Raw genomic sequence first — 24,918 nt, forward strand, 5'->3', positions numbered from 1 at the left:
CCAACCGAGAGAACCGCAGCCTTATGATTGTCCAGCAAAATCGATTCAAGAATTTGGGTGAACTTCACAAGGAATGGACTGATGCTGGGGTCAAGGCATCAAGAGCCACCACACACAGACGTGTCAAGGAATTTGGCTACAGTTGTCGTATTCCTCTTGTTAAGCCACTCCTGAACCACAGACAACGTCAGAGGCATCTTACCTGGGCTAAGGAGAAGAAGAACTGGACTGTTGCCCAGTGTTCCAAAGTCCTCTTTTCAGATGAGAGCAAGTTTTGTATTTCATTTGGAAACCAAGGTCCTAGAGTCTGGAGGAAGGGTGGAGAAGCTCATAGCCCAAGTTGCTTGAAGTCCAGTGTTAAGTTTCCACAGTCTGTGATGATTTGGATGATTTGCAATGTCATCTGCTGGTGTTGGTCCATTGTGTTTTTTGAAAACCAAAGTCACTGCACCCGTTTACCAAGAAATTTTGGATCACTTCATGCTTCCTTCTGCTGACCAGCTTTTTAAAGATGCTGATTTCATTTTCCAGCAGGATTTGGCACCTGCCCACACTGCCAAAAGCACCAAAAGTTGGTTAAATTACCATGGTGTTGGTGTGCTTGACTGGCCAGCAAACTCACCAGACCTGTATTGTCAAGAGGAAAATGAGAAACAAGAGACCAAAAAATGCAGATGAGCTGAAGGCCACTGTCAAAGAAACCTGGGCTTCCATACCACCTCAGCAGTGCCACAAACTGATCACCTCCATGCCATGCCGAATTGAGGCAGTAATTAAAGCAAAAGGAGCCCCTACCAAGTATTGAGTACATATACAGTAAATGAACATACTTTCCAGAAGGCCAACAATTCACTAAAAATGTTTTTTTTATTGGTCTTATGATGTATTCTAATTTTTTGAGATAGTGAATTGGTGGGTTTTTGTTAAATGTGAGCCAAAATCATCACAATTAAAAGAACCAAAGACTTAAAATACTTCAGTCTGTGTGCACTGAATTTATTTAATACACAAGTTTCACAATTTGAGTTGAATTACTGAAATAAATGAACTTTTCCACGACATTCTAATTTATTGAGATGCACCTGTAATGTAATTACCCCCCAGGTGACGAGCCTTAACACTTTCCCTCTGCCGCAGACAGACACATGACCACGCCGCCAAGCGACAAATATGCTAGACCGGATCACGGACGATCAAAGACAAAAAATTCAAGATGGCTGCGCGCTAGTTTCTCTGGCGCATAAGTTGTATACTCAGTCTTTACAAGCAGAACAGCATGTCTAAATGTACTAAGACAATTACCATAATCGTTTTAGCCACAAATGACAAGAAAGCAGGTCTTATTTGTTATATTTTGTCAAATTCTGTCCTTTTATCAAGTTCAAGAAAAGCCTAAACATCATACACTGTGCACAAAAGCACAACATTTCCATTCATAATTAATGTCATTTTGAATATATGGTCATCAGTCATTTTGACACATTCATAAATTGGGGATTATGTACATACCTTTAAACTTGTCTTAGTGCATTTCATCCACTGATATATATATATATATATATATATATATATATATATATATATATATATATATATATATATATATATAGAAAGAACTGAGTGTTGTGTGAAGCTGAAAAGCAGACTGTTTATTTGAGTGAAGCTGTAAAGTGATTGGTTATCTGTGAATAAAACGGACTCACGTGAACTGTGGAAACTGGTTCCCACTTCCTCCTTTATCTGCTGAACCTGGGGCCGGTTGCACTAAATTGGCACTAAGTCACAATTTATGCACTACTAAATATTTGAGCGTTGCACCATTAAACTTAGGTAGGACGTAACCCTACGTATAAACTAAATATTTAGGGCAGACTCCGACCAGGAGTAACTGATGGAATAAAAAAGCAGAATGATATTTTATGACATCAGTGAGCTCATGTTTTGCATGACAGGCTTCAGTCCTTTCGACATATGATGGTGTTGGCATTTACACTCGTTTACATTTAAGAGAGAGAGAAAAAATGTACTTTTAAGTGGCTCTTCGGCATGAAACCGATCTAACGGTACCATTTTCAGGATGCGGCTGAAGTTTCAACACATTCAAAATATATATAGGATATTAAAATGAATAAATGTATATTTTTCCAGCCTGTTGTTTTAGTGTTTATCACCCTTATTTATTTTAGATAAAAGGTTCCTATACATTGTTATTTACATAGGGAAAATATACTATTTATTAAATTTACTTTTATTACGTATCGTGTTTTAATGGGGATATCATTTATTACAGCTGACAGTTACGTGAGCAAACAAGGTTTGAACATCATCCGTAGCGAGAGAAACTGAAATTCATGGCTTTTTAATACTTCTGTGTACAAATTTGAAGGCTGCTTATTGGATCAATACAAGAAAACGTCATATTATGTGACTACGCATTTACAGAGAGCTTACGACCTACTAGTTAAGTCTTGCCTTAAGAACAGGTGGTGCAACCGAATTAAGCACTGACTTAGTTACAAACTAACTAGTAGTTACTTAGCCCTTAGTGTGAACTTTATGTCCCAACTTACGTGAGAACTTACGCACAGCTGGTGCAACCCTACCCTGGATCGCTGATGCAACGTTAAACTGCCAGCAGGAGGTAAAGCCACCGGAAAGTTCGAGCGGCCATTTTAGTATGCCCAACCTGCCATAGAGCATCAATGACTGACAGGTGAAAACGCCCCCGTTTCACCGTCTCTGACCTGTGGATCAGACAGTTGCATTTTGCCCTCTAGTGACAATCAGGTTTAATGTTTGATTTGCTTTTTATGGATAATATTCGTTATGAGGGAGAAGATACTGTATATGTCGATCGCGATGTCAGAGCATTCACCTGCACCTGTGTTCAGTCTATCAGTGCAGCACAACAATCACCAAAGGAAGTGGGAAAACTGTCCACAAGTTGTAAAGTAAATAGGAAAAGCTGTAATATCTGCTTGTTTAGGGTGACAATTCGTCCTTACCCCCAAAAGGGACTTTAAAAAAGTAATACCGGGATTTCTAAATCGCATTAAATGCCCAGGATTTGCTTGTTTTCAGATTGAAGTGCTCTCTGTAGTCAGTTTAATTCATTGTTCTCCAGTCGAACCGTATCAGTTTAATTTTAACCAGCTTTGCTTTGTCTCCCTTAGTCTCAGCGCCCGCTACGTGTGTGATCTTATTCAAGTGACCACGAGAACAAGGCACTTTTTGATAAAAACATAAAACAAGTAACTCTGAACAAACACTTCGATTATCACAATAAATAAGTCTGAAAATGTCTGTTTGTATCTTACCTCAGTTTCAGTAAACTTGTTTACATTCTGCTGATGTTAGAGGTGTAACATATGATATACAAATGATATGCTGCTTTACCGCCCACACTCGAACGCTATTGGCTGGTGTTGTACTCAGTCTTTACAGGCATGAAAAGCCTGTTTCAGGTAATCAAGTAATCAGTGAAGAAATATTAGTCGGTCATGGGCGTAGATTCCGGGGGGATGGGGGGAGGTAACCCCCAATAATCAAAACAAGCAAGTACACCCTCCCCACCCCAATATTTATACCATGATCAATGGAAACGTGTAAATTCTTCATACTGTAACCCCCCCCCCCCCCCCAAATCTACGCCCTTGGAGTCGGTGTTTGGAGGTAAACGAGAAAGATTCGTTCACTTAAAAGTAGAGCCCGACCGATATGGGATTTTTGAGACCGATAATGATTTTAGAGAGGGAAAATTCACAGATTACCGATATGGTGGCCGATGAAATGAAAACAGACCTTTTTTATGTGGATTTTTCACCGATTTTGCACCAATATGACTATGCAAAGGTACTCAGAAGGCTGCTTTCTTAAATATTTTAATCAAAGAATATTTGACATTATTATTATACATTGTCAACAAATTCTAGAAATGAACACTGAGAAAATAAAGAATAAATAAAAATATAATAAATAGCTTAATAAACATCAGTACTGTATGTTTAGTATAAGTCAATTGCTGACCATTTAAATAAATAAATAAAAATACAATAAATAGCTTAAAAAACATCTGTACTGTATGTTTATTCTTAAATTCTTAATAATTAAGCTCAGTGGATTGTTTGGTATCAATGCTAAATTTGGCGATTTTGTAATTTTTATGCGAAGGGAGCGGGTCAGTTTCCAAAGGATGTGACATTTGTGCGTGCTCCCGCGAGTGCCTCTCTGCTCTTCTACAGCGAAAAACAGTGTGCAACACTAGCTAACTTTAGCTTAGAGATTGAATCCACTAATGTCAACAAACAGCACAACACAGACTCCAACACAAACTCCGCGTAAGACCATAAAAGTGTCTGCACTAGTAATGGGTCGTTCATTTTGAACAAATCTTTTATGTGACTCAAAAGAATGAGTAGTCTCAGAGAGTGATTTCTTCATTTTGTGTTGGCACATTGCGCAACCACTGTTCGTATGTTACATGAAAACCGCATAGACGCTGTACAGGAATCAGAAATTATTAGTTCACCTTTCAACTCTTTTGGTCCGAGTCATTACTACTTTTGTCAGGACAGCCGTATACGCTTTGCACCTACGGCTGTCATGTGACAAAAGAACGAATGACTCGGACAAGACTCGAGATGAACTGATCATTTCTGTTTTTCTTATTGGGACTATAATCAAAGTTTGCGTAAGTAGACGTGTTTGGGTGGTTTGGCTATTGAAAATGTAACATTTTAATTTAATTCTGCTCAAATGAACGGAATTACTTGAATAAAGTTTCGTTCATTTTGCTGAACGAGACTCAAAGATTCAAGTCAGTAAAATGATCCGACCTTCCCATCACTAGTCTGCTCGATCAACAGGTAGCTGCTGCAGTTCACTAAAAGTTCACAGTGTCATTAATAACACAGGTTTTCTGAATCTGAAAGTTTTTCAGCTGATTGTCTAGCTTGATCAACAGCATGTTTTTTCTGTGAAACCAAAACATTAGCGCAGAAGCCAAAGCGGACACTGAGAGCTGCTAACAGAATTTCACATTTGACTTATTCATTTTTCATTGTCAGATGTGACTCAACAACAGTTTGCTTGTATTTTATATTTGAGTGTAATTTTGAGTACATTTAGTAAAATACACAAGTCAGTGGCACAGTTTTTTTACTCACCCTATTTTCCTGTATTTTTCATGTTTGTAGAGTCATCAATGACATTAGCAACTCGTGTGTGTGTGGTTTATTTTTGCTAGACCTGATCTGTTGAATCTAAATTTTTGATGGGTGAAGGTTTTGTACTGTAATGCTTAGTTTGCTGAGATTATTTCCTGCAGTTGAATAATACTAGTTAGCAAAAATGGAAAACTATGACAAGACTAATTTTTCTTGTAATTATTTTATTTTACTATTAGTAGTAGTAGTAGTAGTTTCCATAAAGTTGGTGCATAAATAAATCAAAACACAACTTTATAGGTACATTTGTTGCAGCGACTCTTCATAGTTTTGGTACTAGAATGACTGATACAGAAACTCAAAAAGCCCTTTGGCAGTAATGTATGCACATAACTCAAAAGTATGGAGATGGCAATCTGACTTTGACTTTCTTTTTCTTCAGAGCTGGAGGCTGCTCTGAGTACTATGGAGAAACCTGTCCTGTGAGTTGTATGAATTGAATCTGCAAGTTCTGTACATTTTCTTCAGCCAATCAACACAGCATTATTAGGCATTACAAGCTAAAACACGGACACTATGCCCCTTACCTTGTATCTAAAATGACTGTTTGTGCTTTTTTAAGACACAAGTTGCTCTTAAAAATAATTTGTTGAAACATGAATCAGTGGTTTATCCATCTCAGCCAGCTGTTGTTGTCCATGAATCTCAGTCCAATGTAGTAACTCATTGGCTACAATGTGAATTATGTGATTTTTCTGAGTCACGTACTCTTAAGCAATACTTTGCTCATTTGAGAGCTCATTTGAAGAGTAAGGAAACCGTTAACTGTCTTTTTAGCTGTGTGAATTTAAGTCTGGTGTGCATTCCATCTTTACTGGGCACAAAAGTAGATATCACTTTGATTCTGGGTTAAACAAAATAAGACCTGAACTAATTTGTTCAGTCCAGCAGAAACCAGTGAGGAACAAATAGGAGATGTGGTTTCTGTAGATTATGATAACCCTCCAAACGTTGACGATGACAATGAAGATTATGGAGGATCAATTAGGCATAGACGTGCATCCTTATTCCTACGAATGCAAACAATTTTGCATGTGTCTAAATCAGCTACACAGGAAATAGTTAATGAAATGTATGAGATAGGTGTTTTAGCAGGAGAGTTTACTAATACATCAATTGAAAAAGTGCTAAGGGAACATAATTGCAACACTGACTGACAAGGGATCATTGTTTTTCAGAAATTATTTTCCTGTAATTGAGCCTGTAGAATATATTTTAGACAATACAACCAAGAAGACATTAGTATATGTCCCCATTCTAAGTGTTTTAACAGAGTTACTCAATAGAAACGATATTCTAGACAAAGTGGTAACTGAAGAATCTCTTATGTCAGAGTCTGGTCATTTTAAAACTTTTTGTGACGGCTTATTTTTTAAAGGAAATCCGCTGCTCTCCAGTGAGGAGCTGTCAATTGTTATTGGACTGTACACAGATGACTTTGAAATATGCAATCCTTTAAGTACTTCTAGAAAAAATATAAGGTGTGTGCTGTGTATTGGGTTGATTTGCCTATCAAATATCGATCATCTCTACAATCTATATACCTTGCAGTGCTGTGTAACAGTAATGATATAAAAAAATTTGGCTATGAGAAAATTCTTGATCCACTTATAAAAGACATACAGATATTGAGAACCAAGGTCTGTTCATCCAGAGGTTAGGAGCAAGCGTCAAAGGAACAGTGCTTTTTGTCTCTGCTGATAACTTAGCTGCTCATTCACTTGCTGGCTTTCAGGAATCATTCACTGTTGATACATTTTGCAGATTTTGCGTAGCCAGCCGTAGCGATATTAAGACAACTGAAGTAAGGGGTGGGTTATTTCCGCTTTGGACAAAATTGACTCGTGAGGCAAATGTTTTGGAGGTTAAACAAAATCAACATGTACAGAATGTAAATGGTGTTAAAAGGGATTCTGTTTTGAACAAGTTGAGTTACTTCCATACAGTTACAGGGTTCCCACCTGACTTCCTGCATGACCTCTTGGAGGGAATTGTGACTGTTGAACTTAGCTTGTGTCTAAACAAGTTGTTCTCAAATAAGTACTTCACGTTGGATGAATTAAATTCTGCTATTCAGAATTTCCTATACTTATTCTCTGATAAGACTAACTACCCCAACAGAATACCCACTAGTTTCAGAATCAGTGGCTCAATTGGTGGAAACGGACATGAGAACTGGACTTTAAGACTGCTTCCATTGATCATTGGAGAACTAATTCCAGAAAATGACAAAACATGGGGTGTTCTTCTTGAATCGAAAGACTTAGAACTCTTGGCATCACCCTCTTTCACAAATCAATCACTATGCAATTTGGAAGATAAAATCTCAGTTCATAGGCAATTGCTCCAGGAGGCCTTTCCTGACTATAAACTTAGGGCAAAACCCCATTTCATAGAACACTATCCCTACCTCATCAGTTGCTTTGGACCTTTGCTGGACTGTTGGACAATTCGCTTTGAAGCAAAGCACAATTTTATTTATTTTTTTAAATTGTGCGTGATGTGAACAATTTTAAAAACATTTTGCTAACATTAGCCATAAGACACCAGTATATGTTAGCATACTTCCTTGACATGCCCAGCCTTTTTAACCCACCAGTGGAGGTTGGTAGTGTATCTCTGGTTTCTCTGGACATTTTGGATCACTCTGTCAAACAGGCTATTAGACTTAAATACAAGGATGTGAAGACTGTCTCTTGCAACTAGTGTCATTCTGCATGGTACTAAATACTCTGAGGGGATGTTTGTTTCTATTGGGAGCACAAGTGGACTGCCAGATTTTGGTAAAATTCTCAAAGTACTGATTGTGGGCAACAAGGCATCATTCATCATTGAATGCTTTTCAGCCTGGTACTTGGAGCACTTCAGATGCTATGAATTGACTAGGAAAATTTTCACAGACCTTGAAGTTTCAGACCCAGAAGAACTGAACACGTTCTACCCACTGGCCCCTTACATTGTGCGAGGAAGACTAATGATCTCACCCAAGGTGTTTTTACTTCACTGAGGTAACTCTTTTATTAAACATTTTGCATGATTTGGTAAATCAATAATTTTCAACCTATTTCTTGCCGGAGAATATCTCAATTCAAATGTGTTCAGCTGTTTAAGTGACACTTTGCATTTCAAATTGAAAGGATAACTGAAGTTTATTACACACTGGGCTTTATATTTGGAGTTTTAGCCCCTTTTCTGTGTTATGTCATCTGATAAGAGATGTTGCCATGTTCCCAAAACTCAATTAACTTGGTGACTACAATTTTATCTTACTGAAATAAATGGTGGCCAAAACTACAAAAATTGGGCCCAAACCAGAACTGGCCTTAAATTAAATCCCTGAATTAGACTAGTTAAAACAGAATTGAGCTCGATCAACAGGTAGCTGCTGCAGTTCACTAAAAGTTCACAGTGTCATTAATAACACAGGTTTTCTGAATCTGAAAGTTTTTCAGCTGATTGTCTAGCTTGATCAACAGCATGTTTTTTCTGTGAAACCAAAACATTAGCGCAGAAGCCAAAGCGGACACTGAGAGCTGCTAACAGAATTTCACATTTGACTTATTCATTTTTCATTGTCAGATGTGACTCAACAACAGTTTGCTTGTATTTTATATTTGAGTGTAATTTTGAGTACATTTAGTAAAATACACAAGTCAGTGGCACAGTTTTTTTACTCACCCTATTTTCCTGTATTTTTCATGTTTGTAGAGTCATCAATGACATTAGCAACTCGTGTGTGTGTGGTTTATTTTTGCTAGACCTGATCTGTTGAATCTAAATTTTTGATGGGTGAAGGTTTTGTACTGTAATGCTTAGTTTGCTGAGATTATTTCCTGCAGTTGAATAATACTAGTTAGCAAAAATGGAAAACTATGACAAGACTAATTTTTCTTGTAATTATTTTATTTTACTATTAGTAGTAGTAGTAGTAGTTTCCATAAAGTTGGTGCATAAATAAATCAAAACACAACTTTATAGGTACATTTGTTGCAGCGACGCTTCATAGTTTTGGTACTAGAATGACTGATACAGAAACTCAAAAAGCCCTTTGGCAGTAATGTATGCACATAACTCAAAAGTATGGAGATGGCAATCTGACTTTGACTTTCTTTTTCTTCAGAGCTGGAGGCTGCTCTGAGTACTATGGAGAAACCTGTCCTGTGAGTTGTATGAATTGAATCTGCAAGTTCTGTACATTTTCTTCAGCCAATCAACACAGCATTATTAGGCATTACAAGCTAAAACACGGACACTATGCCCCTTACCTTGTATCTAAAATGACTGTTTGTGCTTTTTTAAGACACAAGTTGCTCTTAAAAATAATTTGTTGAAACATGAATCAGTGGTTTATCCATCTCAGCCAGCTGTTGTTGTCCATGAATCTCAGTCCAATGTAGTAACTCATTGGCTACAATGTGAATTATGTGATTTTTCTGAGTCACGTACTCTTAAGCAATACTTTGCTCATTTGAGAGCTCATTTGAAGAGTAAGGAAACCGTTAACTGTCTTTTTAGCTGTGTGAATTTAAGTCTGGTGTGCATTCCATCTTTACTGGGCACAAAAGTAGATATCACTTTGATTCTGGGTTAAACAAAATAAGACCTGAACTAATTTGTTCAGTCCAGCAGAAACCAGTGAGGAACAAATAGGAGATGTGGTTTCTGTAGATTATGATAACCCTCCAAACGTTGACGATGACAATGAAGATTATGGAGGATCAATTAGGCATAGACGTGCATCCTTATTCCTACGAATGCAAACAATTTTGCATGTGTCTAAATCAGCTACACAGGAAATAGTTAATGAAATGTATGAGATAGGTGTTTTAGCAGGAGAGTTTACTAATACATCAATTGAAAAAGTGCTAAGGGAACATAATTGCAACACTGACTGACAAGGGATCATTGTTTTTCAGAAATTATTTTCCTGTAATTGAGCCTGTAGAATATATTTTAGACAATACAACCAAGAAGACATTAGTATATGTCCCCATTCTAAGTGTTTTAACAGAGTTACTCAATAGAAACGATATTCTAGACAAAGTGGTAACTGAAGAATCTCTTATGTCAGAGTCTGGTCATTTTAAAACTTTTTGTGACGGCTTATTTTTTAAAGGAAATCCGCTGCTCTCCAGTGAGGAGCTGTCAATTGTTATTGGACTGTACACAGATGACTTTGAAATATGCAATCCTTTAAGTACTTCTAGAAAAAATATAAGGTGTGTGCTGTGTATTGGGTTGATTTGCCTATCAAATATCGATCATCTCTACAATCTATATACCTTGCAGTGCTGTGTAACAGTAATGATATAAAAAAATTTGGCTATGAGAAAATTCTTGATCCACTTATAAAAGACATACAGATATTGAGAACCAAGGTCTGTTCATCCAGAGGTTAGGAGCAAGCGTCAAAGGAACAGTGCTTTTTGTCTCTGCTGATAACTTAGCTGCTCATTCACTTGCTGGCTTTCAGGAATCATTCACTGTTGATACATTTTGCAGATTTTGCGTAGCCAGCCGTAGCGATATTAAGACAACTGAAGTAAGGGGTGGGTTATTTCCGCTTTGGACAAAATTGACTCGTGAGGCAAATGTTTTGGAGGTTAAACAAAATCAACATGTACAGAATGTAAATGGTGTTAAAAGGGATTCTGTTTTGAACAAGTTGAGTTACTTCCATACAGTTACAGGGTTCCCACCTGACTTCCTGCATGACCTCTTGGAGGGAATTGTGACTGTTGAACTTAGCTTGTGTCTAAACAAGTTGTTCTCAAATAAGTACTTCACGTTGGATGAATTAAATTCTGCTATTCAGAATTTCCTATACTTATTCTCTGATAAGACTAACTACCCCAACAGAATACCCACTAGTTTCAGAATCAGTGGCTCAATTGGTGGAAACGGACATGAGAACTGGACTTTAAGACTGCTTCCATTGATCATTGGAGAACTAATTCCAGAAAATGACAAAACATGGGGTGTTCTTCTTGAATCGAAAGACTTAGAACTCTTGGCATCACCCTCTTTCACAAATCAATCACTATGCAATTTGGAAGATAAAATCTCAGTTCATAGGCAATTGCTCCAGGAGGCCTTTCCTGACTATAAACTTAGGGCAAAACCCCATTTCATAGAACACTATCCCTACCTCATCAGTTGCTTTGGACCTTTGCTGGACTGTTGGACAATTCGCTTTGAAGCAAAGCACAATTTTATTTATTTTTTTAAATTGTGCGTGATGTGAACAATTTTAAAAACATTTTGCTAACATTAGCCATAAGACACCAGTATATGTTAGCATACTTCCTTGACATGCCCAGCCTTTTTAACCCACCAGTGGAGGTTGGTAGTGTATCTCTGGTTTCTCTGGACATTTTGGATCACTCTGTCAAACAGGCTATTAGACTTAAATACAAGGATGTGAAGACTGTCTCTTGCAACTAGTGTCATTCTGCATGGTACTAAATACTCTGAGGGGATGTTTGTTTCTATTGGGAGCACAAGTGGACTGCCAGATTTTGGTAAAATTCTCAAAGTACTGATTGTGGGCAACAAGGCATCATTCATCATTGAATGCTTTTCAGCCTGGTACTTGGAGCACTTCAGATGCTATGAATTGACTAGGAAAATTTTCACAGACCTTGAAGTTTCAGACCCAGAAGAACTGAACACGTTCTACCCACTGGCCCCTTACATTGTGCGAGGAAGACTAATGATCTCACCCAAGGTGTTTTTACTTCACTGAGGTAACTCTTTTATTAAACATTTTGCATGATTTGGTAAATCAATAATTTTCAACCTATTTCTTGCCGGAGAATATCTCAATTCAAATGTGTTCAGCTGTTTAAGTGACACTTTGCATTTCAAATTGAAAGGATAACTGAAGTTTATTACACACTGGGCTTTATATTTGGAGTTTTAGCCCCTTTTCTGTGTTATGTCATCTGATAAGAGATGTTGCCATGTTCCCAAAACTCAATTAACTTGGTGACTACAATTTTATCTTACTGAAATAAATGGTGGCCAAAACTACAAAAATTGGGCCCAAACCAGAACTGGCCTTAAATTAAATCCCTGAATTAGACTAGTTAAAACAGAATTGAGCTCGATCAACAGGTAGCTGCTGCAGTTCACTAAAAGTTCACAGTGTCATTAATAACACAGGTTTTCTGAATCTGAAAGTTTTTCAGCTGATTGTCTAGCTTGATCAACAGCATGTTTTTTCTGTGAAACCAAAACATTAGCGCAGAAGCCAAAGCGGACACTGAGAGCTGCTAACAGAATTTCACATTTGACTTATTCATTTTTCATTGTCAGATGTGACTCAACAACAGTTTGCTTGTATTTTATATTTGAGTGTAATTTTGAGTACATTTAGTAAAATACACAAGTCAGTGGCACAGTTTTTTTACTCACCCTATTTTCCTGTATTTTTCATGTTTGTAGAGTCATCAATGACATTAGCAACTCGTGTGTGTGTGGTTTATTTTTGCTAGACCTGATCTGTTGAATCTAAATTTTTGATGGGTGAAGGTTTTGTACTGTAATGCTTAGTTTGCTGAGATTATTTCCTGCAGTTGAATAATACTAGTTAGCAAAAATGGAAAACTATGACAAGACTAATTTTTCTTGTAATTATTTTATTTTACTATTAGTAGTAGTAGTAGTAGTTTCCATAAAGTTGGTGCATAAATAAATCAAAACACAACTTTATAGGTACATTTGTTGCAGCGACTCTTCATAGTTTTGGTACTAGAATGACTGATACAGAAACTCAAAAAGCCCTTTGGCAGTAATGTATGCACATAACTCAAAAGTATGGAGATGGCAATCTGACTTTGACTTTCTTTTTCTTCAGAGCTGGAGGCTGCTCTGAGTACTATGGAGAAACCTGTCCTGTGAGTTGTATGAATTGAATCTGCAAGTTCTGTACATTTTCTTCAGCCAATCAACACAGCATTATTAGGCATTACAAGCTAAAACACGGACACTATGCCCCTTACCTTGTATCTAAAATGACTGTTTGTGCTTTTTTAAGACACAAGTTGCTCTTAAAAATAATTTGTTGAAACATGAATCAGTGGTTTATCCATCTCAGCCAGCTGTTGTTGTCCATGAATCTCAGTCCAATGTAGTAACTCATTGGCTACAATGTGAATTATGTGATTTTTCTGAGTCACGTACTCTTAAGCAATACTTTGCTCATTTGAGAGCTCATTTGAAGAGTAAGGAAACCGTTAACTGTCTTTTTAGCTGTGTGAATTTAAGTCTGGTGTGCATTCCATCTTTACTGGGCACAAAAGTAGATATCACTTTGATTCTGGGTTAAACAAAATAAGACCTGAACTAATTTGTTCAGTCCAGCAGAAACCAGTGAGGAACAAATAGGAGATGTGGTTTCTGTAGATTATGATAACCCTCCAAACGTTGACGATGACAATGAAGATTATGGAGGATCAATTAGGCATAGACGTGCATCCTTATTCCTACGAATGCAAACAATTTTGCATGTGTCTAAATCAGCTACACAGGAAATAGTTAATGAAATGTATGAGATAGGTGTTTTAGCAGGAGAGTTTACTAATACATCAATTGAAAAAGTGCTAAGGGAACATAATTGCAACACTGACTGACAAGGGATCATTGTTTTTCAGAAATTATTTTCCTGTAATTGAGCCTGTAGAATATATTTTAGACAATACAACCAAGAAGACATTAGTATATGTCCCCATTCTAAGTGTTTTAACAGAGTTACTCAATAGAAACGATATTCTAGACAAAGTGGTAACTGAAGAATCTCTTATGTCAGAGTCTGGTCATTTTAAAACTTTTTGTGACGGCTTATTTTTTAAAGGAAATCCGCTGCTCTCCAGTGAGGAGCTGTCAATTGTTATTGGACTGTACACAGATGACTTTGAAATATGCAATCCTTTAAGTACTTCTAGAAAAAATATAAGGTGTGTGCTGTGTATTGGGTTGATTTGCCTATCAAATATCGATCATCTCTACAATCTATATACCTTGCAGTGCTGTGTAACAGTAATGATATAAAAAAATTTGGCTATGAGAAAATTCTCGATCCACTTATAAAAGACATACAGATATTGAGAACCAAGGTCTGTTCATCCAGAGGTTAGGAGCAAGCGTCAAAGGAACAGTGCTTTTTGTCTCTGCTGATAACTTAGCTGCTCATTCACTTGCTGGCTTTCAGGAATCATTCACTGTTGATACATTTTGCAGATTTTGCGTAGCCAGCCGTAGCGATATTAAGACAACTGAAGTAAGGGGTGGGTTATTTCCGCTTTGGACAAAATTGACTCGTGAGGCAAATGTTTTGGAGGTTAAACAAAATCAACATGTACAGAATGTAAATGGTGTTAAAAGGGATTCTGTTTTGAACAAGTTGAGTTACTTCCATACAGTTACAGGGTTCCCACCTGACTTCCTGCATGACCTCTTGGAGGGAATTGTGACTGTTGAACTTAGCTTGTGTCTAAACAAGTTGTTCTCAAATAAGTACTTCACGTTGGATGAATTAAATTCTGCTATTCAGAATTTCCTATACTTATTCTCTGATAAGACTAACTACCCCAACAGAATACCCACTAGTTTCAGAATCAGTGGCTCAATTGGTGGAAACGGACATGAGAACTGGACTTTAAGACTGCTTCCATTGATCATTGGAGAACTAATTCCAGAAAATGACAAAACATGGGGTGTTCTTCTTGAATCTAAAGACTTAGAACTCTTGGCATCACCCTCTTTCACAAATCAATCACTATGCAATTTGGAAGATAAAATCTCAGTTCATAGGCAATTGCTCCAGGAGGCCTTTCCTGACTATAAACTTAGGGCAAAACCCCATTTCATAGAACACTATCCCTACCTCATCAGTTGCTTTGGACCTTTGCTGGACTGTTGGACAATTCGCTTTGAAGCAAAGCACAATTTTATTTATTTTTTTAAATTGTGCGTGATGTGAACAATTTTAAAAACATTTTGCTAACATTAGCCATAAGACACCAGTATATGTTAGCATACTTCCTTGACATGCCCAGCCTTTTTAACCCACCAGTGGAGGTTGGTAGTGTATCTCTGGTTTCTCTGGACATTTTGGATCACTCTGTCAAACAGGCTATTAGACTTAAATACAAGGATGTGAAGACTGTCTCTTGCAACTAGTGTCATTCTACATGGTACTAAATACTCTGAGGGGATGTTTGTTTCTATTGGGAGCACAAGTGGACTGCCAGATTTTGGTAAAATTCTCAAAGTACTGATTGTGGGCAACAAGGCATCATTCATCATTGAATGCTTTTCAGCCTGGTACTTGGAGCACTTCAGATGCTATGAATTGACTAGGAAAATTTTCACAGACCTTGAAGTTTCAGACCCAGAAGAACTGAACACGTTCTACCCACTGGCCCCTTACATTGTGCGAGGAAGACTAATGATCTCACCCAAGGTGTTTTTACTTCACTGAGGTAACTCTTTTATTAAACATTTTGCATGATTTGGTAAATCAATAATTTTCAACCTATTTCTTGCCGGAGAATATCTCAATTCAAATGTGTTCAGCTGTTTAAGTGACACTTTGCATTTCAAATTGAAAGGATAACTGAAGTTTATTACACACTGGGCTTTATATTTGGAGTTTTAGCCCCTTTTCTGTGTTATGTCATCTGATAAGAGATGTTGCCATGTTCCCAAAACTCAATTAACTTGGTGACTACAATTTTATCTTACTGAAATAAATGGTGGCCAAAACTACAAAAATTGGGCCCAAACCAGAACTGGCCTTAAATTAAATCCCTGAATTAGACTAGTTAAAACAGAATTGAACCCAACCCATTTTTGTTCTAATAGTACTCCGTTAAGTTTCCAGCATGTTGCTTCATGTCATTCTTGCGGATGATGACATCCGGAGGGTCCAGATTGAAAGTGTTCCAGAGATGGTAGACGAATTGGAGACTACACTCGAGCAAGCTTATTTTAGAGGGTGAATCCAGTTTCAAGATCCAGATTTCAACAATGAGCTCTGCAACTTGACTGACATGTCTAAGCTACCCACAGAGAGACCAAGGCTGAAGATAATACTAAAGGCACTACCCAATGCGCCCCCCTCTGTATCCTCATTGGACACTGGTTGTTCTGACACAGCCAATAGATCCTTAGCATCCTCTGTATGTTCTCTATCAACCCATCGTTCCAAGCACTGGCCTGACCATTTTATCATACCCACTTTCTCTTATGATGTTGAACTTAAGCTTAGAAAAGGAAATGAGACTTATGGAGAAGATGGTTCCCTACTTACTGTTACTGCTGCTATGAAGAGAGACATACTTGACAGAGTAGGAAATGCTATGTATGAGTACAATGCATATCCAACATCAAAACAAATTGAGGATGTTGCTAAAGCCCTTGTTGAAAAGCATCCCTGTTTGAGAGAGCCAGGTTCTTCATATGGATGGTTCTGCTGGAAGTTCAGCCTCACTTTTAAGATGGATAACCTTCGTCAGAAGTACCGTATTGCTGGATGCCCAGAGCTTACAATCAATCAAAAGAGATCAACAGACCAATCAACTGGGAACAAGAAACTGAAGAAAGCAAAACGGTCCGAGGTCAACTTTTTGCCAGATTTTCTTGAAAGGAAGTCTCCAGACTGCCTTGAAAGTGAGAGAATGGCTCTGATGGATGAGATGGAGAAAAGGAAGAGAGACAGGAAAATTATAGATGCTCTGATGGAAAGCACCTTTGCCTTGCGAAGGAAGGAGATTGTTGATGGTGAGACTCCTGTGTCTGTAATTGAAGACAGATGGCCAGCCCTGTTCTCAGAAAACCTGGTAATTATTTTGTAGGTAATATTTTTTAATATTTTTAAATGCAGCCTTACAAATATGAAGCTTTGCAGTCATTCAAATCTTATATTTGACTTTTCTGTTTCAATATCAGCATTTTTGTTTTCGTTGATTCAGTATTTTTTCTTTTTTCTTTTTTTGCATTTTTATTTTTAGTCAATTTTCCCAGCTGCAGAATTGTACTTTTTTTAATGGCCTATAAGAGCCAAAGTCAACCCAGTGCCAACCTCTTTGCTCATCCTACTGTAATATACTTATATACTGACCTGCTGCTCTTACATTGTCTTTGGATCTTCACTTTGGATTTTCTCCTTACGGATTAGTGCAGAGTTTATGCGCCTGGTTTCTTCTGATCTACAGCTGTCTTTCTTTGACAGACTCAAAGTATGTCCCAAGACTGCTACAAATGTACAGAGTGTGAACTAGTAGCAGTTCTGACCTGCACAGTCTACTTCAGCCCCTGATGTACAAGTAAGGATAGTCTGATTTTACACAATCCTTTGATCACATACCCTCAACCAAAAAATAACACTGTGTCACTTGTAGAAATAGTGTCAGTCTTTGTCAAATCTAATGTGAGGAAAAGCTGTTTCTGTCATTAACTTATCTGCAATTCAGGGGTTACTGGGTCTGGAAAAAAATGACAGATTAAAAGGACACTTTCATTTTCTGGAAAATGCACTAGACAACAGTGATAATGTGTATGAAATAATTCACTACTTGGCATTACTATATATGGAGTTCTATACAGAGGACTATAATGTGTTGGCTGGAAAATTCAAAAATCCATTCATCTGGCATGCAAGCACAGATGGGTTTTTTCACTGTCTGTGCAGTGCATGGTAGTAGTTAGCTTTCGGTTAGCAACCCTTGATTGTACACTTGTAATTGTGCTTGGTATTTTACAATCTATTATTGGATATTTTGAGTCTACTATTTATGGTGTAATAATTTTTACTAGACATTTGGACAACACTACTAAAGCTCAACACACTATATAGTGGACTATACACTAAATAATAAGTGACTGTAGACACAGCACAAATCCTTAATGATGACTCATCCTGCCCTAGTAAGTGGGAACATAAAATGTAATTAATAAAACCATCACAAAGTTTTACGTTTTTCCACACTTTTGTCCCTCCTATGAAACAACTTTTCTCTCCTTAAGTAATACTGTTAATAATGTTTTCAATTAAGATTTTTACTATATTGTGTTATGTTTCATCTTGATAATCTATTTCAGCAGAAGTTATATATTAAGGAGGCCAGGCCTTATAATTCTACTACATCATATATCCAGTTTAGCTGTGGCTTAGCTGAATGTTTAATAGAGCAGCCATGTCCATTTAGCTTGTACCTGATTGAGATGTAGCTTAATCTGTTCTAAACCACAGTTTAGCTTGTCAAATGCTAAGTGGCACAGCAGCAGCCCCAATGTTGTCAGAAATAAGTAACATAGGCATGATTGATTGCTACAGTTATCACAGTTTGTCTTCTGTTGTTGTTCTTGTGTGTTGAGACTTCAAACGAGAAGAGAAGAGCAGCTGCTTTGCTTGGACTTCCATATTACCTGAAGGAGGATCCCAACAGTTTCATCTGTGTCTGTGAGGTGAGTTGATTTCATTGTGGCATGGGGAAACTTATCACAGTGAAAAACTATTTATTAATTAATGTAAGGCAAACCCAAATTACTGTCATTTTAACATGTTTTCATCATCAGGTTTTCATTTAATGATGACACTGTAAATGCGCTTACTGACCACTGAATTGACATTTCTATACATGTTAAAAAGCTTCATAGTCATAGATGAAAAAGTTGCATTTTTTAATCTTTTCTAATCATACATGAGCTTTTTCTCTGCTGTCTTTACAAACATATTAACAACCTTTTAACAGCAACAGAAGAATCATTAATTATTGTATGGTGTTAGTCCAGCTATTGAAAGTGTTGTCAGTCAATTTGATACTGATGGTTGATCCATTTGGTTAGCCTTTGGTTTATGCTTGGATAACTAATTTGGCCTTTAAGTAGCTGTAAATTCAAGAAAAAAAAAAGATTCTCACACTGTAGGATCACAGGCAGTATATGAATTGTGTCTGTTTCAAGCTATATGAAGTTTACACTGAGGGAAATATTCAAACCTAAGACCCCATGTTTTTTATCTACAGTGGTGCTTGAAAGTTTGTGAACCCTTTAGAATTTTCTATCATCCGATTTTAACACAAGTCTTAAAGGTAGATCAAGAGAACCCAATTAAACAAATGAGAAAACAGTATTACATTTGCTCATTTATTTATTGAGGAAAATCATCCAGTGATGATTTGAGTGGCAAAAGTATGTGAACCTCTAGGATTAGCAGATAATTTGAAGGTGAAATAAGAGTCAGGTGTTTTTAGTCAATGGGATGAAAATCAGGTTTGAGTGAGCACCCTGTTTTATTTAAAGAACAGGGATCTTTAAAGAAGTCTGATCTTTGCAACAGCTGTTTGTGGAAGTGTGTCATTGCACGAACAAAGGAGATTTCCATAGTGATGGAAAATGCTACAAAACAGTCTCTAAAGAGTTTGGACTCCACCAATCCACATTCAGACAGATTGTGTACAAATGGAAGAAATTCAAGACCGTTTTTACCCTCCCAAGGAGTGGTCGACCAACAAAGATCACTCCATGAGCAAGGCATGTGATAGTAAAAATTTTTGATGTTTAAAAAAATATTAAATAATATGAAAATAATCATATTAAATAATGTAATATTTAAAGTTTATGATTGACGGATGTGACCAAAATAGAACTTTTTGGTTTAAATGAGAAGCATTATGTTTTGAGAAAGGAAAACACTGCTTTCCAGCATAAGAACCTTATTCCATCTGTGAAATGTGGTAGTGGTAGTATCACGGTTTGGGCCTGTTTTGCTGCGTCTGGTCCAGGACCGCTTGTCATCATTGATGTAACAATGAATTCTGAATTATATCAGCGAATTCAAAAGGAAAATGTCAGGATATCGTCCATGAACTGAATCTCAAGGGAAAGTGGGTCATGCAGCAAGACAACGACCAAAAGCACAAGTCATTCTACCAAATATTGGTTAAAAAAGAATAAAGTTAATGTTTTGGAATGGCCAAGCCAAAGTCCTGACCTTGATCCAATAGAAATTTTGTGGAAGGACCTGAAGAGTGTGGTTCATGTGAGGAAGCCCACCAACATCCCAGAGTTGAAGCTGTTCTGTACTGAGGAATGGGCTCAGATTCCTCCAAGCCGATATGCAGGACTGATCAACAGTAACCGGAAATATTCAGATCCAGTTATTGCTGCACAAGGGGGTCACACATCTTATATCTCTCAGCTTGTCAAACTGGCAAACTAGCAGCAATATATCCATTGGTCTGGTTTTGGGAACAGGGATACAGCCTGCTTCTAGACAAACAATAAATTACATTAAAATATCTATTGTCTAATAACTAATATGTAGGTGTCTCTAAGTAGGATTTTAACATTTGTTTAATTACTAAATACTTCATTATGTTCTTTAGACTGCCAGTTCGGCAGAGGAGGCTACAAAAGGAGTGGATTTTGGCCTTCTCATTGTTGCAGAGGAAGGTGAAAGCAAGCAAGAGTTACTGGAGAATGAGATTGTCGATGTTGCTGTTGTACTGGAGGGGCACATCATTCTGCATGACCTAAGAGATGTTGCTAATGCCTTTGCAACACTGAGGGGTCTTCTTTACTGCCTTAACATAGACTATCCCAAGGGACTGAAGTACACATCTGAGGTAACTCAAAAAGTTTTCATGGGCATCGGCAGTGGCAATTGTTCTGCAAAAGTTAATGGACTCCGAAACAAGATGCTTCAATAGTGACAAGTTGGCCAAGTTAATGGCAGCTATTACTTTTTCAGTTGTTTCACAGAAAAAAGTATAATGCAGATGTTCTAAAAAAGTTGTTATATAGAATATCATAATGTGTTCAGTTAAGAGAATATCTGTTACTTAAAAGTTTGTGCAATTTAACTAAAGCACTTCAAGTTAAGCTGTAAAATTATATATTTCACAATTCCTGTTTTTTGACAGTTCTTGTATGGTAGTACTACAGCTGTCTAGAGAAACATGTTAATATCTGAAATTTGTCAAAATATTCAGCTATTCCTCATGGTAGTGTTTTAATACTGAGTAGATTCATACCAAAGAGGCCACTGTCAGTTTTGAAATGGAATAAAATAGCATTCTGAATGTCGATGAATCATTTTTGTGTAGTACTGTTAGAAAACAGAAACTTATGTGAGCAAATTATGCAGTTAAATGTTTTGAATGAACTTGACATTGCTAGTAAGATTAACTATTCTTGAAAAAGTAACCTTGCTGCCTTAAAAAGATAAGTTAATTCAACAAGATGCTTAGTTTTGTCAGCATTTATTGTTATGTTTGCACAACTAATAATTATAAATTGATTTGACAAAATGCTTAGTTTAAACAACTTATATTTGTGTTTGTACAACTCAAGATAGCAATACAAGTTTGTTGGTTTTACTAGTTATTTTATGTTGTCTCAACTGGGATTTAGGTTTGTTCGACTTTAAATGTCTTATGGGTGAAACTAAACTTCTTAAACAAGGTGACATTATAGCGACCATGAGGAGGTTACCCCATGTGACTCTACCCTCCCTAGCAAACGGGCCAACCTGGCTGGATTCACTCAGCACACCCTGGGATTTGAACTCAAACTCCAGTGGTGGTAGTCAGTGTCTTTACTTGCTGAGCTACCCAGGCCCCGCAGCAGATTATTCTTGAGAAAACATGAAAAGCCCTAATGATTTGACAAGCGCTGTTTCTGCTATCCTTTACACAAAATAAGACTGTAACGTATGCAGGAACTGGCAATGATGAAGACGATGATGAGGAAGAACCCAAGTGCAGTTTATTTACAGATGTGGAATCCCAAAACCTTGACTACAACCGTGGACCATTCACATTCAATACTAGACCACTACACAATGGAAAACATGAGGCTTAAATACAAGACATGGGAGAACATAAACCAATGAACAAACAGAACTCATAACAAGCTAATTAAACAATAAACCAATGAAAACATGACACATGAACATGGAGGGAAAACAGAAATCACATGACAAGGGAAACAGGAAAACATGACATGAAACAGGAACTAGAATTTCAAAATAAAAGACATGAATCAACAGAATACACATGACAAAGACTCAAATAACCACAAAGCAATATTTTTCATAACTTATCTCCTGTGTTTCTGTCAGGCATGCGCATAATTCAGCAAGATGTGCGATCTGTCTCTAATAATACAGTTATAAGAAGCCGCACTCGAGTTTCCAGTAATGCTTTGCATTATGAAAAATTATGCAGATTAGTGTGTACTGCTTAGCTTTACTTCTCGCCGATTTTAGATACACTGCTGCTATTTAATTTGTTTATTTGTAGGCTTATAACAAAATAGGCTGTGATCATGGATAACGGTCCAAAGCCATTAAAGAATTCAGCTTGTAACTCTAAAAACTGGCCATCTAATGGGACAGCTCAAATAGACCTTCGTGTTCTGTGAATGTTTCACAGTTCAGCTTTTGCCTCTTTAACCATTGTTTAAGTACATGAGTCTTGGGAGACCATATACATGAAACACACTAACAATTATGACAGAATTGGATTTGTGAAAACTTTCACATTGATTTTACCTTGTTTGATGGTTTCATACAGGCAGTGTAACAAATTAAGGACCCATGCCATAAAAGTCTTATAGCTAATTCTATGTTGACTAAGAGTCTTGAGAGTTGACAGACATTAACCGTACTGTGAAACAATCAAACTGATCTGTAGTCAAACAATTAATAAATCAGGACGGTCTATTTATTCCTATACTGGTGATCAGTTTTCAGATTTATAAGTGGCTATTTCTTATGTGACTTGGACAATTAAGTTGTCACACTGCCTATACGTATGAATAATTATATAGAGGAAACAATATGCACAAGTACTCCAAGAGTTGCAGGAAGCTTTCAATATACTGTATGTGTGATATTACAGGTATTGAATGAAAATGGCCTGAAGACTGATTTCTCTTTGGTATGACTCAAGGGACCTAAACAAGAATTGAAAGACAAAGATTAGGCTCTTAATTCTCATGTCATGATGGCCTCTTTAAGCCTACATTACTCACCTGGGTGGTCTGTTTTTTTTTTATTCGAAGCCTTTTTTTCTATTATGCTTAGATCTTAAATCTATCACACTATATATGAAGCCATCAAAAATGGGAAATAATTTGTGGAAGTTTTCACAAATCCAGTTTTAGAGAAAATCTAGTGTTTTTCTCTGATTGTGAGCAGTGTGTTTCCTAAGGCCTGCATTTGTTTTTTCTGCATTTTCACATTGTGATTTTTGGAGCTACAAAGGTCTGACCACCATTCACTTGCATTTTATGGACCCACAGAGCTGAAATATTCTTCTAAAAACATTGTGTTTTGCTGCAGAAAGAACGTCATACACATCTGGGATGGCATGAAGGTGAGTAAATGATGAATTTTCATTTTTGGGTGAACTATCCCTTTAAGATGCACTGTGAAACAATTCACAAATCATGATGGGCTGTTTGAGCCTATATGACCTGACTAGGTGGTCAGTTTGAAAAAATTATAAGACTTTTATTACTTTTATGGCATGGATCCATATTTCAGTTTAATTTTTAAGAGAGAACGATGCTGAGCCATATAATAACTTTATTTTATAATGCCTTTAGAGAGGCCTCTCAAGGCACTTTACATAGAGAGGAAAAATAAAATATAAAAATACAGAGCTTAAAACAAATGGATAAAACATGCATCTCAAAACAACTAATGATAAAACACAGTAAATAAAGTGATAGTATTAAATTAATAAAATAGTATCAATTAAAAGACTCACGGAAAAAAATATGTTTTGAGATATGATTTAAATTCACTAAAAGACTGAACTTCTCTAAGGTGGTCAGTTTAGTTTGAACAATTATAAGACTTTTATGGCATGGATCCTATCTTTCACACTGCCTATATGTGTGAAGCCATCAAACTGAGCAAAATAAATTTGAAAAAGTTTTCACAAATCCAGTTTTGTCTGACACGCAAAAAAAAAAAAAAAAAAAATTCCATCATATTTTTTAGTGTGTTTCATGAATATAGTTTCGCAGATTTTTCTTGTTAGCTTTTGACTCATGAACTTAAACAAGGGTTAAGAGACAAGCTAAACTGAAACATTTCACATATCATAAAGGACTATTTGAGCTCACTATGACCCATCTGGTCAGTTTTTAGAGTTACAAGCTGATTTCTCTGAGCTGCTGTTGTTGCAGAAGTAGAGGCGTTATACTTTATTTAAGGTTTGGAACATTAGGTCTTCATTTCTGGCATGCTGTGAAAGATCCATGATTTTGGTATTGGGTAAGCTTTAATTTAAGCATTTTAGACTGCATATTAACTGACTGCATATTCTGTGAAAACAACATGAATTGTGTTAATTGTATGGTCCACAACAAACGGATGTTGTGCTTATTGTGTTTAAAGTTTTGAAAATGTGACTACAGATTGGACAAAAACTGTGTCTATATATATATATATATATATATATATATATATATATATATATATATATATATATATTATATCAGCATTATTGGGCACACACAGCAGTCATAGTAGTCATTACATTAATATAATTACATATAGGCTATAATATATTAATCATTACAATTTAGGCCTATTTAAGTCTTTAACTGTTGAATCCTAAACCAAAGGAAAAAACATATATCAATGTATTTCTGTTTTTATTAAATAATATAC

At 36.6% G+C, this 24,918-nt stretch overlaps 1 protein-coding gene across 5 annotated transcripts; it reads left to right on the forward strand.

Moving 5' to 3' along the window:
- The first annotated feature begins 5,602 nt into the window (after positions 1–5,602).
- LOC127428691 (sterile alpha motif domain-containing protein 3-like) lies at positions 5,603–21,482 on the forward strand. Of its 5 annotated transcripts, XR_007895131.1 has the most exons (7): positions 5,603–8,233; positions 9,346–11,971; positions 13,084–15,709; positions 16,092–17,068; positions 17,461–17,554; positions 18,606–18,695; positions 20,618–21,482. XR_007895131.1 is itself a non-coding variant. In XM_051677222.1 (4 exons), exons 1-2 carry the CDS (start codon positions 16,280–16,282, stop codon positions 17,545–17,547), a joined length of 876 nt encoding a protein of 291 aa, XP_051533182.1. In that variant the 5' UTR covers positions 15,776–16,279; the 3' UTR covers positions 17,548–17,554; positions 18,606–18,695; positions 20,618–21,482. The 5 variants fall into 5 exon arrangements, 1 of the variants encoding a protein (XP_051533182.1); XR_007895133.1 differs by lacking the exon at positions 13,084–15,709; XR_007895132.1 differs by lacking the exon at positions 9,346–11,971.
- The last annotated feature ends 3,436 nt before the right edge of the window (positions 21,483–24,918 follow it).

The sequence above is a fragment of the Myxocyprinus asiaticus genome, chromosome 38 (genome assembly GCF_019703515.2).
Source record: "Myxocyprinus asiaticus isolate MX2 ecotype Aquarium Trade chromosome 38, UBuf_Myxa_2, whole genome shotgun sequence".
In the NCBI taxonomy this organism is placed as follows: Eukaryota; Metazoa; Chordata; class Actinopteri; order Cypriniformes; family Catostomidae; genus Myxocyprinus; species Myxocyprinus asiaticus.